Source organism: Elgaria multicarinata, chromosome 2 (genome assembly GCF_023053635.1).
Source record: "Elgaria multicarinata webbii isolate HBS135686 ecotype San Diego chromosome 2, rElgMul1.1.pri, whole genome shotgun sequence".
NCBI lineage: Eukaryota > Metazoa > Chordata > Lepidosauria > Squamata > Anguidae > Elgaria > Elgaria multicarinata.
In genome coordinates, this window is record NC_086172.1 from 175,370,776 (window position 1) to 175,388,926 (window position 18,151).

Here is an 18,151-nt window from a genome sequence, read left to right on the forward strand (position 1 = left end):
ATTAAAAAACGTTAACACGCAAGCTTTGCACTTTTACTTTTTAGCACAAACGCACATAACATGCATTTCAGCATGCTTTTAAATAGCCACTTGCCTGATGCCTGAGGCTGCATAATGATAGCCTCCAGGCAACTCGGCACTGAAACTTTACTAAAGCTGACCCTGTGTGTTTTTCCTCTATGACCACAATGAGCAGGTACAGGCTAGTAAAAAAAAATTGTTGGCTAATAACTTGGACATATTTGCACGGCTGCATTACAGGTTCCTGCTTCTCATTGCTTAGTCCTAAGATGGATCTTAAACACAGAAATTCTTACTTGCTGTGACCTGCTTTGGTGAAATAGATTATTCTATTAAGAGCACTGAGATTATTCTAAACAGGATACAAAAAGGTTGAGATATGGATGACCCAGTTACTTGTCACTGTTATAGGTAATAGTAATTCCAACATCTTCTCCTTTTCCAGAGTGTGGAGATGTTGGATCAACAATTAGAACAATGTAATCATTCTGTTAGTAATTTGGCAGAATCCTTTTTTTTTTTTTGCATAAAAATGAACAATTTTAAAAAGCGAGTAAGGCGCAGTAAGCAGCAGCGTAAAAATAGAGGGAAGGAAACAGAGGGAACGCTTAAATCATATCATCCTTTCCACACAAGTAATAATTCCCAATCAGGAATCATTACAGAAAACGAAAATAATAATTAAAAAGATCCCATATAGTCAACCACCTTCAAATGTGTGTTGTGAGAATTGTTAGAAATTTGGTGGAAGTTGATGGCTTGCCAGTCATCCTGAACCAGTAAGAACCAGAGAAAATGACAGAAAATGCAGACATTTGCCAATGAAGGTGAAAGCCAATGGAGTTCTCCAGACATCATTCTCATTTCCAAGATTAAAGGGCCTCAAAAGCAAGCACTCCTTAGACAGATTCTTGTGCATGTAAACAGGGACCTTTCTAGGCAGTTACTCTATATTTTGATACCCGTGACAACAGATTCATATACAGACATACAGGCAGCTTATACCAAGTCAGACCATTGTCTACTCTCGCTGGCATTAATTCTCCAGAGTCAGACAAGGGTTTTCGAGCCCTGCTTACCAGAGTTGTTTTTTTAAAAACAAAACAAAACTAGACAGATCAGGGACTTCCTGCATGCAAAGCATGAATCTTCCTCCCACTGATCCAGGGTATTTCTCAAAGACATTAAGCTGCTCAGGCACCCCATGGTCAGCGGCATCAACCAAGCATTATTGCTAAGGATGGGTGATTACCATCCTTATACATGTCAGAATTTCTAGGAACCGAGGCAAGAGAGATGCTTGCAGCTCTGGCTCATATTAATAAGTCAAATTGTTGGAGTGTCCTGATGCGCTGCACTTCTCTCCATCATCTGGGTGAAGAACAGGCAACATTTTGGATGGATGAAAGCAATTCAAAGCCATACACCTTTCAACCACCTGTTAGCAAGCCAACGTCATTCTTTTGTAACCTGGAAGCTACTATCAGGGTCATGATGCAGGGAAGCCCTTTGGTTAGGTGCAGGCTGCAATGTGCACAGCTCACAGTCACTTTCCGAAACGTTGGTATAAATTTACGATCCGCTAAATCAGCGGTTCTCAACCTGTGGGTCGGGACCCCTTTGGGGGTCGAATGACCCTTTCACAGGGGTCGACTAAGACCATCGGAAAACACATATTTCCGATGGTCTTAGGAAACTGTATTGACTGAACTATGTCATGAATCATCTTTTGTATTATTAAAGCTATTGTTATGTATTATTTTCATTAGCAAACCATCCCATGAAGAGAAGAACGAAAATAATTTTATGGTTGGGGGTCACCACAACATGAGGAACTGTATTAAAGGGTCGCGGCATTAGGAAGGTTGAGAACCACTGCGCTAAATGAAAAGGCCCCACGTACTTAAGGAGGTGCTGCGCCTCATAAATGCTGCTTTTCATGCTTTATTGTGACACACGTATTTTATATTTGATGAGTTTTAGGCGATGGTAATGCTTGGCATTTATGAAGTACAGCCTAATTCTATGCATGTTTGCTCAGAAGTAAATGCCACCAAGTCCTATGGAATTTACTCTCAGGTAAGTGTGCATAGCGATGTGGCTAGCTGTACAGCATTCAGAGCACTTCACAAACTCTCAGCGCAGAGAGATACAGCACTGATCAAATATAGTTCCACATCTGTTTCAACTTCTTTCTTCCTGGCCCAGTGAAGAATTGTTACCTCTGTCTTCCATAAACTTGTAAAGCTGTTGGAGGAAATTGTCCCTCTCTTCAGGATCAAGCTCTTCCTCAGGCTGTCAAAATTAAAAAAGAGAAAGAGACATTTAAACGCTTTTAAAAGATACAAATGTGCCTTAATTGCAGCACCCTAAGCATTTGTATTTGGAGAGCTGCGTTTGACACATTTCAAACCTGTAAAAATAAATAAATGGTAAAAAGTTAGGAGGAACCTATTCACTAAAATACGTAATGTGGTATCCGAGCAACTTGAGAGAAAGCATCTTCCGTGCTGCTATCTGATGAAGACTGACAGGGTCTGGAGCTCCAGTTAAATAAAAGTGCTCAGGCTGCATTCTGTAAGGAAGCTAAAGGTTGACCTCAGCCCCAAGAGGCCATTGTCCTGTAACTAGAACACTATTGCATTAAGCTGAAACTAGGTGTTCATTAGAATCCTTAAACTGTGGTCAGTTTTTCCATTGAAAAAGACATAGAACTGTAAATGTTCCATGCTCACCTTCTAGCCAGAGTGTGGGCCGTGTATTTTCACCTTCCTGCGAAAAGTGCTCCTGTTCAGGGGTCCTGCCCATCAGCTATGTCCTCCTGCGGGTAAGCCAGCCTACTCCAACCTGGAGCCTTTCAGATGTGTTTGACTACAACTCCCAAATACCCAGCCAGCTAACCATGTTGGCTAGGGTTGATGGGGGTTGTAGTTTATCACATCTGGAGGGCATTAGGTTGAGGAAGGCTGCTGAAAGCTAAAAGGGCTCAAACAGGGTATTCCACTCTTTCCCGCAGTGTCTCTTCCAACTGATAACTCAGCAGCATTCCGTGACTACTGAACCAACTCCCTTCGCTTAAGATTTTTCGACGCCTTCTGCAAATGTCGGTGTTCCCTGAGCATGGCAAGACATCCCTGTTTCTCAGTGGCCCTGCCTTGGCTCCATTTCTGCTGGCATTCACTACCCAAGTTCACTATCAGGAGCGAGTGATAAAAATGCAAAGGAACAAACTTTCAATTCTGAGGCATATGTGCTATTATTATTATTATTATTATTATTATTATTATTATTATTTATTTATTTATATAGCACCATCAATGTACATGGTGCTGTACAGAGTAAAACAGTAAATAGCTATGCGTTTCAAAGTTCCATCAAAGCATGGCAAACAAATTCTGCTGTAAGGTTACACCTATGCAGGGAAGATGCTGAATTCTTATTATTTGCCCTGACCCTTCTGCCAAGCTCAGAACTGTGTATATCCCCTCCCATTTGTTCTCATAACCATCCTACGGAAGAAGACTAGGCTGAAAAGGGACAGGGCCCAGGGCACCCAGTAGGCTTCATGGCTGAGGTGGACTTAATGTTGGTCTCCCTAGTCCTAGTCTGGCATTCTAACTACAACATCACTCCTTTCATACAGATGCCTGCATTTTAGCAGAATGTGTCATCAATATAGCTTTCTTGAAGGTGGTGGTGGGGGCATCCTAACCAGAGGCCAGATTCTGGGGGAGCTACAATATCTGGGATTATCTAATAATCTTAGGCACTGTGTACGTGAAAAATCACTTTTCCCACTAAAAAGTTCTGAGTCACTTTTAGATCAACATGCCCAGGGGAAAAATGGACCCCTGAGAACCCCAGTCAGCATTAGAAGTGACAAAAATATTTTTGGAATAGAGATTTTTATACCTTCGGGGGTGGGGAGGGGGAGTGTATTTTCCCCTCCAGACATCCTGCAAATTGTGGCCTTGCATACTCAACAGAAACAGCATTTCTGTTGACAAGATTCTCCTCAAGAAATATTTAACAATTATTATTCTTCCATATTTATTATAGTGATTTTCCTAAGTGTCAAAGGCATTTCACATCCTGAAATGAAAATAAATTATTTTTGCCTTGACTGTCAACCCAACCTTTGCTAGGGGAATATTTGGGTACCAACGTTATTTACTCAGGCAATATTATTACAGGACAACATCGGAGATTCATATACCTGTTCATCTTCCAATGTGATATATGCCATCATTTGCCAGCAGTGCCTTACTGCATTCTACCTAGGATGAACAGGCTATGTAAAAGAACAATGGGTTAACCACAGGTTTGTTTAGACCCTACACAATCCAGCAGCCCAGGTGCGCACATTACACTCAACAAACCTACAAAAGAGCCGACCGCTGCGTAAAAGCGGAAGCGTGAGGACTGCTGCAGGCCGTGAGTTAGCTCTCTCCTGCTCATCCCCGACAGCCCATGGGTTGTCGTGCAAACAGGCCCTCTGCCAATGGCCTCAAGTGGCTATTCTTGAACAAAGGAATATCAAAGACAGAGATCAACGTGAAATTGCGGAAGTACACTTCATCAAGAGGTTCAATTCGATTTGAATCATGACAAGGGTTTTTTTTAAAATAAAAAACCACACTACATACATTAATCAGCTCATCATTGCAATGAGGTCTGTGTTATCGCCCAGCAAAGTTTTGTGAGTGGGAACTAAGGTAATTCTTTCCTGAGGGATACCTGTGTTAGTCCGTTGCAGAAAAACAATCAAGTCCTATGGCACCTTAAAGACTAACATACTTATTCTGACATAAGCTTTCATGGACACTGTCCACTACATCAGATGCATGAAGTCTGATGAAGTGGACAGAGTCCATGAAAGATTATGCCAGTATAATTTTTAGCCTTTAAGGTGCCGTAAGTCTTCATTGTTGCTAAGATAATTATCATTGCCTGTATTTTTTATATTTCAATTCCCCCTAACAGTTTACATACCCCAACTCCCCTGACCTAGCATGTGTATAAAAACCTGCCTATTGAAAGTTAAAGCTTCATGCTTATGATGAACTAGATAGTGTCATCTAGATAGATAGAGAGACTGAAAGAACTGGGCATGTTTAGCCTGGAGAAGAGAAGATTGAGGGGAGACATGACAGCACTCTTCAAATACTTAAAAGGTTGCCACACAGAGGAGGGCCAGGATCTCTTCTCGATCCTCCCAGAGTGCAGGACACGGGAATAACGGGCTCAAGTTAAAGGAAGCCAGATTCCATCTGGACATCAGGAAAAACTTCCTAACTGTTAGAGCAGTGTGACAATGGAATCAGTTGCCTGGTGAGGTTGTGGGCTCTCCCACACTAGAGGCCTTCAAGAGGCAGCTGGACAGCCATCTGTCAGGGATGCTTTAGGGTAGATTCCTGCATTGAGCAGGGGGTTGGACTCGGCCTTGTAGGCCCCTTCCAACTCTACTATTCTATGATTATTATTATTATTATTATTTATTTATATAGCACCATCAATGTACATGGTGCTGTACAGAGTAAAACAGTAAATAGCAAGGCTCTGCCGCATAGGCTTACAATCTAATAAAATCATAGTAAAACAATAAGGAGGGGAAGAAAATGCCAACAGGCACAGGGTAGGGTAAGCAGGCACAGGGTAGGGTAAAACTAACAGTATAAAGTCCGCACAACATCAAGTTTTAAAAGCTTTAGGAAAAAGAAAAGTTTTTAGTTGAGCTTTAAAAGCTGCGATTGAACTTGTAGTTCTCAAATGTTCTGGAAGAGCGTTCCAGGCGTAAGGGGCAGCAGAAGAAAATGGATGAAGCCGAGCAAGGGAAGTAGAGGCCCTTGGGCAGGCGAGAAACATGGCATCAGAGGAGCGAAGAGCACGAGTGGGGCAATAGTGTGAGATGAGAGAGGAGAGATAGGAAGGAGCTAGACCGTGAAAAGCTTTGAAGGTTAACAGGAGAAGTTTATATTGGATTCTGAAGTGAATTGGAAGCCAATGAAGAGATTTCAGAAGCAGAGTAACATGGTCAGAGCGGCGAGCCAAGAAGATGATCTTTGCGGCAGAGTGGTGAACAGAAACCAACGGACTGATGTGAGAAGAAGGAAGGCCAGAGAGAAGAAGGTTGCAGTAGTCCAACCGTGAAATAACCAGCGCATGAACAAGCGTCTCGGCAGAAGAGAAAGACAAAAATGATCGAATCCTGGCAATATTATACAGGAAAAAAAGACAAGATTTAGCTACTGCCTCAATATGAGGAATAAAGGAGAGCGAGGAGTCAAATATAAAGCCAAGGCTACGAGCTTCCTTGTAAGCGTAACATCATTGACAGTAAGAGAGAATGAGAGATGAGGAGAAGGTTTATGATTCTATGATTCCACAAAAGCTTATGCCACAATAAATGTGTTAGTCTTTAAGGTGCCATAAAACTTGTTGTTGGCATTATTAAGGCCAGTCAGTCTGTTCATATTTTTCATCACATTTCTGGAAAAAGAAAGAAGAAGCAAACATACTTATTCCAATATTGCAGTGGCCATCTTGCTTAGCACTTATTTCTCAGAATGCTTCAGTAGCATCGTATGAATTCTATAGATTTTGTGTTTTGTTTATGAACAGCTTACCAGCCTTCATGCTATTTTTTTTCCTTTTTTTAAAAGAGTCACATTAAAATGTTCACTACTTTATGGCCCCATTCAGAAAACACCTTAAACCACGGCTTTAACCACAGTGACTACGGCAAAAAGCCTTAATCACAGTGGTTAAAGCCGTGGTTTAAGGTGTCTTCTGAACATGCCCCGGCTTTCTGGTTTAACTACTATGGTTAAAGCCGTGGTTTAATGTGTCTTCTGAACACATGAAAGTTTGCAGGCGTAACTGAGCAGAACTTTAAAGGATAAATATTAAGTCAAAGTGATCCAATGACAGCAACAGGCAACCCTCTAAAAGTCATTTGAGGTTTCCATTGCTTCCAGTAAAAGCCAGTGCATACACATTTCTGAATATGTGCCCTTTGGTGATTTGACCTATATCATACAGGAAGAGACTGGACAAGAAAGGGATAGTTCGCTGCTAGGTCATACGCTTTACCCAAGTTTGATCTCCAATATCTCTGGGGAGCACTGGGAAAACACCACAGCCGTAAACCTCTTAATTTATAAATGACAAAGCTACGCATATTTTACTTATTGTGGTATTGTTGGCTGCCCAGCTGGACAGTTCACAAAGATAAAGTCACTTTTTAAAAATCATTAAAGCAGTAAGCATATTTTCCCCCCAGAACTAGTGGTCTACTGTACAAGAAATGGGATAAAAAGCCAGATTTTAGGATCACAGATTTTTAAAAGAATATAAGGTCTTCATTTGGCACCGAAAATACCGCATCAGATGATTCCACAGAGCCTATTAAGCGTTAAGGTAAATATATATTGGAGAAGCAGATTTATAGTTGCTTTTTTTGGAAGCTATGCATTTAGAAATCTATTAGCAACCAAATGAATTCAGTGTTACTCTCTGATGTGGTTTTAAGTGATGGGGTTGTTTCTTCTCCAAAAGATGTCTTATACCTTTGCTTCCCAAAATGATGCCTTATGCCTTTTCCTGCATTTTAAAAATAATATAAGCTTAATTATATTATTATTTCCACAAGTACGATCACAATAGCTCGGACATAGGTAATGAGAAATTGTTACATTTTCCTTCTAGTCTAATCCAGGGGTCCCCAACCCCCGGGCCACGGACTGGTACTGGTCTGTGGCCTGTTAGGAAACGGGCCGCGTAGGTGAGCTGCTTTCACACACCCCACCCCAGGGTACTGGGGGGGGGGGCGCCATCTCGCCTGCCCAGCTGAAGCGAAGCCAGGACACTGGGATGGGGTGGGGTGGTTTCGGAACGGCACACCCAGCCGGAAGCTGCTCTGGGAGAGCAACTTCCGGGCGCGCCGTTCCGAAGCCGCCCGCCCGCCCCAGCGTCCTGGCTTAGCTTCGGCTGGGCGCCCACCCAGCTGAAGTGAAGCCAGGACGCTGGAGTGGGGTGGGTGGGGTCAGGGGGCTTCCCAAAACCATCCCCTCAATGCCCCCCCCCCCGGTCCATGGAAAAATTGTCTTCCATGAAACCGATCCCTGGTGCCAAAAAGATCGGAGACCACTGGTCTAATCTATCAACGTTACAGACCTTGCTCCATGCATAAAGTAAAATATTGAAATAGCAATTTATCATGTTACTTTACATATTTAAGCCACTGGGTTTTACTAAAGAACTTCTGGAATTCAGTGATTACATTTTTTAAAAAATGGTTTTAACAGTGAGAAAGGAAGTAAAGCACAGCTGACATCCACTGAAATCACAGCTAAATTCTAAAGGAATATTAGAGCACTAAGCAACAATTCTGCCTTTTGCTTTTGGCAATGAAAGAGCTCTAAATTCTAACAATACGTAATACAGTGTATTATTTTTCAGAGGAGGATAAGCAGGAGACTACACATCCTATGTGCAGATGACTGAAATCCCTCCATCTTGTTTATAGCCCCAAAGGAAGAACTATATTTAGCAAGACTATATGAGTATATACCATTTATGTAAAACATTTATAATAGCAGCTGAAGTTACCATACTGTGTAAGCACTGACGTGTTCGAACATACTGGAAAGGTTAACATTCAGGTTTTGCATTTTAAATAAGCTAAAAGGGCATAAATGTGTTTTTCTGTTATTGCATTACTTGACCAAATTATTATGAAATTGCTGGAGAAGCAAACATGTTCAATGCAGGGAAAACCTCAACAATAAATGTGCCTACAAAAAACCTCCTAACAAGGACATAAGAGTCAAATGGATATTGTAATTATGCTGCAGCAGATATAGATGTTGTCAGTCAGACAGGAGCACTGAAAAGATGTTCAGTCAAAAGCAGATATAGCCCCTAGATTAATTTCATGTTTACAAGGTTTTAACAAATTTTAAAGCATGAAATTCTTACATACCCTTTAAAATGCTTTATGTTAACTGAACCCACATTTTGCACCAAGAGCTATAAGCACTTTTAGGTAACGATTTGATCGCTCAAGGCCACTTCGATGAGAACAATCTTGTAGTACGAGCAACATGAGAAGCTATCAATCATCCACAGAAATTTTAGGTTTTCAGTCCTAAGATATACAGTGTTTCCATGATGCTGAAAGCCAGCTCTTAGGAACTGAAATTAATACCTACCCGTGCCTAGATGAGAACTCCAACAAACCATTCTGTACAATGAGAAGGGAACCAACCCCAAAGCAGTCTGGGGAAAAGATGGCATGGCAGCTTTTGGTCTGCATGAGCCAGCAGTGCCTTTACCTCCTCAGAATAAAAGCCTTTTGAACCTCCATAATTCACTTATCCCATTTTAGAGAAACTAGAGGTCCAAGGACAGTAGCAAAGGTGCCTACTGTTATTTTACAGAGTGATGGGTAGACCTGACTTTTGTTTCAAGGGCAGGGGGGGTGTTATTTGGCCATATCTGAAATCAGCAGTCCAGACTCTGGGGAATGGAAGAGGTATGGATTTGAGCTTAAGTGAAAGGCGCAGGAGAATAATTGGAATAGCTTCCAAAACTGATAAAATCTCAGCATGAAAGCTTTCAATTGTTACTCAAAAGCAACTCATTAAAGATCAGGATTAACATGCACTAGTTTGGGATGAAAGAAAAAAAATGAGCCTGGTTGTCTGGATATTGGTACCTTGATGCACTGTTGCACATGGCAGTGACACACACTACGCTTTGGAAAGGCAGTGGCAAAGCCACATTGGGCTTCCTGCAAGCACAGCTTTTGCAAGTCACCTCACATAAGAGACATAATGCCAAGTTGCTACAGGTGCCATTAAGACAGTTTCCCTGTAAGCAAAAAGTCCTAAGTTTCAACCCAGTTATTGCACAATTCAATAGACCTTTTAAAATTTATCCGACCTGATTTAATCAGTTTCCTGTGTGTGTTTTACCACCAAGCCCTGCTACTACACAAGCTCTATACATTTCAATAGGACATGGGTTGGAGCCTCTCATAAGCTCTACTGGAATGAGTGAAGCAGTGATTTGGTGGATTGGGCCCTGTGTGTCATTTCTCTTTGAGGTGGCCTGCCATTCCCAGGGTCCACAGCACAGCAAAATCTGCACAGCAAAAGCCAAATGACAAAATCTCAGCACAAAGGCAGGTTCAGATAATTTTACAACCTGATTGGGAAAGAACTCCACCCCATTATTTTAAAATACAAAACGAAAAAGGCATTCCATTTCACACAAAAAAGACAAAGAAATGCATCTACTTATCAGTTTGCTCAGGACTGCATTTTGCTTATGAAGCAAACCCCTAGAGAGAGGGGGGGGGAATCTGACCAACCCCCCTAACCAAAAGCTGAATATTCCCTTCAGCAAAAATGGGGTGGGGGGAGTGACTGCCTTATGCTTAAGAATTTTAAAATAAATATTTTAACTTAATGATTCAGTTTGACTGTTTTCTGCTGACAGCATTAATTGCAAGTAGCAGTACCCTACCATCTACATACATCTTACAGTCCTTTCTGCAGAAAGAATCTTGACTGCCACATGAAACAATAGACTCTGCCATTTCCCCTGTCGTCCTCCCTTTCTCGTGTACTTTACCTTCCCGTCTTCACCAACAGTTGATTATATTCCTAACTAGGTCTGAAAAAATCCACAGGAATGCCATCTTTATTTTGTGTTGGGTTGGGGTTTTTTTTACTGAAAACGAAGCTCCCCCCCTCCCCCCTCTTCTTTTGTTTGAAAGATAGAAGCTCCTTGGAGCAAAGTATGAGCTGCAAGGAACGACATGCAAAAGGAAAAAAAAAAATTACCCAGACACTCCTTCAATATCCACTTACCTGCAAGGACGGTATATTTACAGAAGCTAATACAAAAAAAAAAGAAAAAGACAGAGCTGCCAGCAACAGTTCACACCCTGCAAAATGTGGCCTATTCGCTGTGTATAACAACATGAGGCAGGGGGAGGGGGAAGAGAGAGATTCCACATTCCACAAACGATCAAGCTCTTACACTTTGCTCAGTATTAGCATGTTTGCATGGAAAGTGACTCCATTTTGTTAAAAAGCCCTTCTTTTATGGCACAGGAAAATCTATAAATAGATTTTAATTGTCTTTTGGGGTTTTTTGGGGGGTTTTTTTGCAAGGGGGGGGAAGAGGGGGAAAGGATTACATGCATCGCTACATTGCTGCGGGTGGAGGGGGGAGGGAAAAGGAAGAAAAGAAAAGCTCAGAAACTTATAAAATCTAAAGCCCTGCCCACCCACCCCTCAAAACCCACATGCAGAGTGGTCAAAATGGTTAATGCCACGGACTTGAACGCGCAAGGAGTCCTTACCCAGGTGCTGCATTTTCTCCCAAGTGTAAAATGGTTCTATTTTGCTTTTTTTCTACCTAAATCTGCACACGGGCGCCTGGACGCACTTCAGCCTCGCTTGCAAATATTTGCGTCCCTTTTTCTCTGCTGGCTGCACAGAATCCACCGCTATGCAGCATGGCTTACATTCTCTTCCATATTTTTTTAAAAAATAATAATAGTAATAATAATAGTAATAATAATAAAAGTCATCATCATCATCAGACATTACATGAAAGGAAAAGAAAGAGACAGCCCATTTCAAAGCATCTGGTAAAGCCTCCCCGGGCAGCCTGCCAAGACTCTGCTAAATCTTCCCCTCTTTCCTGAGCATGCTCAGTGGGAACCAACAGTGCATCGCTATGGCAACCCCGTAGGCAGCCTCTAAGCATGAACAGCCATTCTGTTTCCAGGCTTCCAAGACCACAGACGACAAGGGGGAAGTGAAAGGGAGACAACATTGTACTTTAACCCATCCAAGTTTCCCTTCATTTTTCTGTTTTAAAGAGGCTCCTCCTTCCATGTTATGGTGCACAAACGCTCACAAAGTCCAACTGTGGTTCCCCCCACCCAACCCCAAATTCTTCTTAAGATTTGTTTCCTGCCCCTTTCGCCCAAATCTTGCCTTGGGATTTAAAAACCTGGCCCCCAACACACATAAAAGCAGGATTTTACGAAGTAAAATAGCTCCGCTTCCCTGAAGCGGAAGGGTCATGTTTATTTGTTTATTTATTTATTTATTACATTTTTATACCGCCCAATAGCCGAAGCTCTCTGGGCGGTTCACAAAAATTAAAACCACAATAAAACAGCCAACAGGTTAAAAGCACAATTACAAAATACAGTATAAAAAGCACAACCAGGATAAAACCACGCAGCAAAATTGATATAAGATTAAAATGCAGAGTTAGAACAGTAAAATTTTAATTTAAGTTAAAATTAAGTGTTAAAATATTGAGAGAATAAAAAGGGCTTCAGCTGGCGACGAAAGCATTTTTGCCATTGCTACCCCCAGAAACAGCTTTTGTGGCTTTCTCCGGTATTTATCTCATGATTTGTATTTCAGACTGACTGCTCTTTCTTGGGAGGGATTAAATCAAGAATAGTAAAAGCACAGCTCCCCTAAACGCACCACACAAACCTCTGCGTTTCCTATGTTAACTGAGCAGAAATGATTGAGCTGAAAGGACAAGACAACGTTCAATCTGCCCATTTGCTTTGAGGTCCCACGAAAATGGGAGCACAGAAATGTGCCGTGGAAAATAATTACTGCCCATCAGCATTGAGAGGCAGCCCTTCAAGTGAGGAGTAACAGAAGCTCCCCGCCCCCCCCAAAAATTAGGCATTAAAAATAGGGCCAAATCCTCCAGCATCAGATGCAAATTTTAGCAGGTAAAGCTTTTCACACACCACTCATTTTCCCGAAAGTACAGGGAAGCCCAAACTGCAAGTCAGTGCCACCGCCTCAGAAGTCCCTCTCTACGCTCAGAGCTCTAAAGCACAACCCAAGAGCACATTAGAGTAACTCCATTAATTTAAAACAGCCATTTATAGTCAAATGGGACTTCTCATTAGGCAGCAAAATGAAACCTCAGTTCCGGGGTCTCCAATATGCCCATGGACACTTTTCTTGGCACCGACCAGCCTCCCTGCTCTTCTTGACTCTTATTTTAGACAAAGTGCCGTCCTCAAGCACCATCTTTGCTGGGGTTTTAAAGGAGTTTTTGTGTTTTGAGCACAGACCGCACTTCTGCCTTGCATTAGGTTTTTCGGCAAGTTACTTTTATTTTAGTCTCAGTAGCTTTGCCTTCTTGGAAAGGTGTGTTTTGTTATTGGTCATGCCCAACATGGTAGCCATTTTAGAAACGGGCAAGTCCCTCCAAAAGTAGCCATTTTGTGAGAGCACCCACAGCACACTCCCAAAGTTCCAAATGGGCTGACTGACCCCCAAAGGCTGGGGACCCCTGACTCAAGTTCTTTTTACAGTGTTTATTAAAGATCATATTATCAAGGCTCTTGGTGTGGTCACAGGTCTTTGAGGACAATATAAAAGGTAACCCCATGTTTCTATCCCCACATTACTCATGGAGGGGCTGAGGTTAAGCCAGTAACTTGCTAAAGGCTGCCTCATGTATTCATGGCCAGAATGAGATGTGAACTGGCAAGATCCATGCACTTGGGGGGGAGGTGTCTTTCTTTTCTTAAAAAAAAAATCATGGTTTACACAATTTGTTTTTATACAGGTACAACAAATTTTAAACAGCTCAGATTATGTTCAGTACAAGATGAAGCAAGCATTGAGGTAACTCACAAGCACTGTAGTGATGTAAATGTAATGAGCAATAAATAGAAAAATAAACCCAATTGCAATCAAACACTGAATCTTTCTCCTCCAAATCAGGTAGTGTCCTACACACATAATATGTTAATGCAACAGATGGATTTAGTTTTTTTTCAGGATGTTTGACCTCCGACACCCTGCCGTATGGGTTCTGTGAGGCAAATGAAGCTCCCATTTTGCAACTGGAGAGTTATTTTTTTCCACCACTAGTCAATCCCATATTTGTTTTCCAGAAAAACAGGTTAGGGGGAGGGGGTGTTTAACACCGGAGGCTCTGTTTCATCCGAGTTAAATTCTTCAGACAAGTTTGGGTCGCAAGACAAAAAGGACGTCCCAGTTCACTTTTCGGAGGGCTGATCTATATTAAAATGTACTCTGTCAGGAAAGGAAAAAGCCTCCCAGTGCTTTATTAATACAATTCCCACATGCACATTTTTCCATTTATCAACTTTTCATTGTAAGGCACATAAGGAGCACTCAGACCCAAATGCTGCAATAACCACATCCCTCCCACCCAATCTTCTTGTAGCCTCCTTCACTTACCACACTGAACACCCACAGTTCACTAAGTCACTATTAGTGTTCACACTAATAGAGTATTGCTTCATTTATTAAAAACATTCCCTTTGGTCTACTGCTGAGCTACAATCTTTTGCCCTTCTCACAAAATTAGGATAGCGGGGAGAGATATACCACAATGCAAATAATTTTTATTGGATCCTTTTTCTTATGGTGCTGAAAAATATCGAGTCATGAAAACCTGTCAAAAGGAGCTAAAGAGCCATGAGATAGTAATAAAGAGGCATACATCTCTTCCAAGCCAGGTTATAAGAGCAATATTACTGTTTTTTTCTTCAGTAGATGCTGCTGAAATGGAAGAAAACCGATGAGCTTTATTTGAAGAGAAAAACTAGGTGCAGAAGTAGAGTGAAAAGTTAAGAACATAACATTAGACCCTGGAGCTTGATTCCTTCACTCCTGGAGAAGGCACCAAGTTAATTTATCATTGTTTGGCCTCCTGGGATGAGCAATATAAGTTACATAGGGCTTGTTCAGACAACGTGCTAAACCATGGTGGTTAAGAGTCTTGAGCTAAACATTATGGAATAGCATATCATGTGAACCATGACTTAGCATGTCATGTGAACCATTCCTAACGATAGTGGCTACATAACCACGGTTTAAAAACGCTCAGTAAGCGTTTGCTGCAGAAGAGCTAGCGGCATAACCATGGCTTAGTGTGTTGTCTGAACAGGCCCATAAAGTAACGGGGGAAAGAATAGATCCTGTCTAGGTAAAGAGAGCAAGTTACAGGGTTGAGTGGGAGGTATTTGACTCTAGAGAGTACAATTAGGGCGCTTACATGAGATCTGAACTTCTCCTTGAAGCACCATGGTCACAAAGTATGAATGCAATATGTATTATTGATAAGAATTCATTATATTTCAAAGGAGTGCTGTTCTTAATAATCTGTGTATGCTAACTGTAAATGATTAGTAACAGATTAGCTATGTATGCTAAAAGCTAAACGTGAGTATAAGCCAAATATTCTTGGAAATGGGGCAAAGAGGGTTGCCACCACCTTCACCAAAGCGAAAAGCTGCTTGGCTTAGGAGGGACATCTTCATTAAAGAGCTTCTGAAGTCTATGGTAAACCTGGCTGCATTGGGAGGCAGCACAGCTCGGGTTCAATGGTAGAACAAGGAGGAGGAGTATGACCAGGTCTGTAACTTAGGATGAGGGCATCAGCATAAGGGATATAAAAAGCAGGTGTTTGAACTGTTGGGAAAGAACGAGACGCCTACCAAACATGGTTACCTAAGCTGTGCCAACTGTGCTTGCCAGATAGGTAACTATAAGATTTTAATCATGACTGCCTTCTTGGTTGAGAAGAATAGGACTTTAATTTTACTAAGAAATATACTAGCCATTATTACTAGTATGCTTCTAATCCTCTTAAATGCTAGTTTCATCACTGCGAAGTTTTAATTATTTTCTAATATTGTGTGAGCAAGTAATATAAATTTTGCAGTACCACTTTGTGTTATTTGGCTTGAGAAGGCTTTCACAACCCACATCAATTAATTCTTGAAGCCCAGAACAATCTGTGGCTGGATGAGGTCTCTGCGTACAGCCACTGTTTTCTCTCTTAGTCTGGTGAGTAACAGGCACACATGCTCAGGTAAGACAAACAAGCTAGTTGGATGGAGCAGGAAAGGGTCTCCCACATCACCATGACTCTTGAGCATTTGGGAATAAGACGTTCTGGCCTTAATTTTCTGAAAGGCTTACATTTTAGTTCTTCAGACTTGCTCGCACCAAAATCTGACTGTACAAATATTTCACATTAGCATGAATTTAATCTGTATCAAGCCGCCAGCAACTTTGTGGTGCAGCTGGAAGCGTTAGCCCCAAGTGTTTTAAAGCTATACCAGACTAAAATGTGCTCAACCGAAAAGTCCCTGTGAATATACAGCGCTTCAAAAAGGTGCAACAGACAACCAGCATAGTAGTGTCTGAGTGTATATAACATGCACACATTCATGTATATAGAGAGAACCTATGTATGTGTTTTTACATTCTACCTGGCTCCTTTGTCCACTATCATTTTCACACACAAACACATGCACACACTGCCTAGTTCTGTATCATAGGAGCATAAAATAATGCAACTTGAGGAAACTGTGGGAAAAGGTTTCATCTCAGAACATGAGAGAGAATCAAGTCCCATCCATACATCCTGAGGGGAAGCATAAAAGTTACGCAGTAGGTGTATAAGCAAAAAATAAAGCACACAGGATAGAGGAGCATAGCTCCAATGTAAAGGCTAACCTACTCTTAGACATACAACACAAGGGTATGCTACAAAATAAACCATTTTTATGTTGCACACTCAAAAGGAGCCAGGGTATCGTGTCCACAGGAGTATTTCCTGACTTTTTTGACACTTAGAAGAGAGAATAAAATTTGAAGAACAAATAATAGAAGAAACGCCTCCGAACTCAATAGTTTTCACTATAGCTTCCCTAACGATGCAAGCACAATGGCGGTCGAAAGAGACTGAGGGGAAGGCGGGAACCGTTGAACTTGCACAGTTGACGGTGGGGGAGGGTTCCCGCCTAAAACGCCTCTAGCTATGGAAGTTTCCCGAAGATGCTCTGCGCAGGCGCAGAGCCCATGTGTGTGTGTGAAGCACAGAGACCACGAAGAAGAAACACCATTTCTCCTGTTTACAAAATCTATTAGTCCATTTCCTCAGTTTCCAGGAGAGTGGTGAGGGCACTGTCACAAGATGGATTGAAACCTTGCCCTCCTTGTCTCACTGACGTCATTGCTGACCACATGATCACCACCCAGTAACATCAGCTTTTTTAAAAAAAAAACCACTAGTGGCAAGAAAACACTTCTTAAAAGGTATTGATAAGAGCTCTCCCTTCTTACATCTCCAATTATTAGCAGGCAGGATCTGCTTCCCAAGTTAATGGGACCTAGAGGTTTTCCTCACTTGTCCCACTCACTGGCTATATTCACACAAAACAGTTAACCAGAATTGCTGAGTATTTTGACTTATTAGTAACAAGCAGGTGTGCTGGTACCTGCTGCCCAGTAGCTCCTGCTTGGCTCCTCATGCAAGCAAGAGTGGCTACAATAACAAGGAACACAATAGCTACAGAAAACGTTGCGCCACATCTTCTAACAAGCCAAGATTTGGAAGCCAGCTACAAAACCTGGTTTCAAACTCTGGCTTGCTAGAGAAGAGACAAACCAGGAGTCTGCATTTTGGGGTTTTTTTCCCAGTTTAGTTTTCACCATTAAGGCTGTACATATCTAGGAGTGAACTAAACTGAACATACATGGGCTTGCTTCTATGTAAGTATCTACCGCAGTGGTGGGGAATCTGTGGCCCTCCTGATGTTGGACTACAACTTTCAACATCCCCGGCCAGAACAGCCAATGTACTGACATGGCAGTTCAACAACCCCTGGAAGGGCACAGGTTCCCATCCCTGATCTATAGGATCTGGCTATGTTTTTTTCTTAAAGTTATTTTCAAGCCTAGTATTTGAGAAGCATTATTATATTTGGGGCATGCTAAGCTACCCGTTGCTCCAAACGAAAGCTAAAACACTCACCACTACTTCCTCCTCCTTATGTTCTCCTTTTTCTTCCTCTTCATCATCACTTCCAGCCTCTGCTCCATCTTCTTCATCACTGCTGGAGGATTCCAAGATTTCACGCATATCCATCTTCCAGTTAGCAGGTATAACTCTCAGACTGAAGAAGGAGCTCGCCTCTTGTAACCCTTCGGAGGAAAACGTCCCGTGCTTACACATTCAAGGTACTAAGAATTAAAACTGCATTATTACCAATTTGCGCTAGCCTTGCTACTTTGCTTAG

The 18,151-nt window shown here is 41.8% G+C and overlaps 1 protein-coding gene across 1 annotated transcript in view; it reads right to left on the minus strand.

Moving 5' to 3' along the window:
* The window catches only part of ARID4A (AT-rich interaction domain 4A), a 75,126-nt gene that overhangs the window by 21,771 nt on the left and 35,204 nt on the right, over positions 1–18,151 (minus strand). The window contains exons 10-11 of the mRNA XM_063118181.1: positions 17,887–18,056; positions 2,244–2,316 (exon numbers count right to left, since the gene is read on the minus strand). Of these exons, the coding sequence (XP_062974251.1) occupies positions 2,244–2,316; positions 17,887–18,056 (243 nt within the window). The remainder of the gene's footprint in view (positions 1–2,243; positions 2,317–17,886; positions 18,057–18,151) is intronic.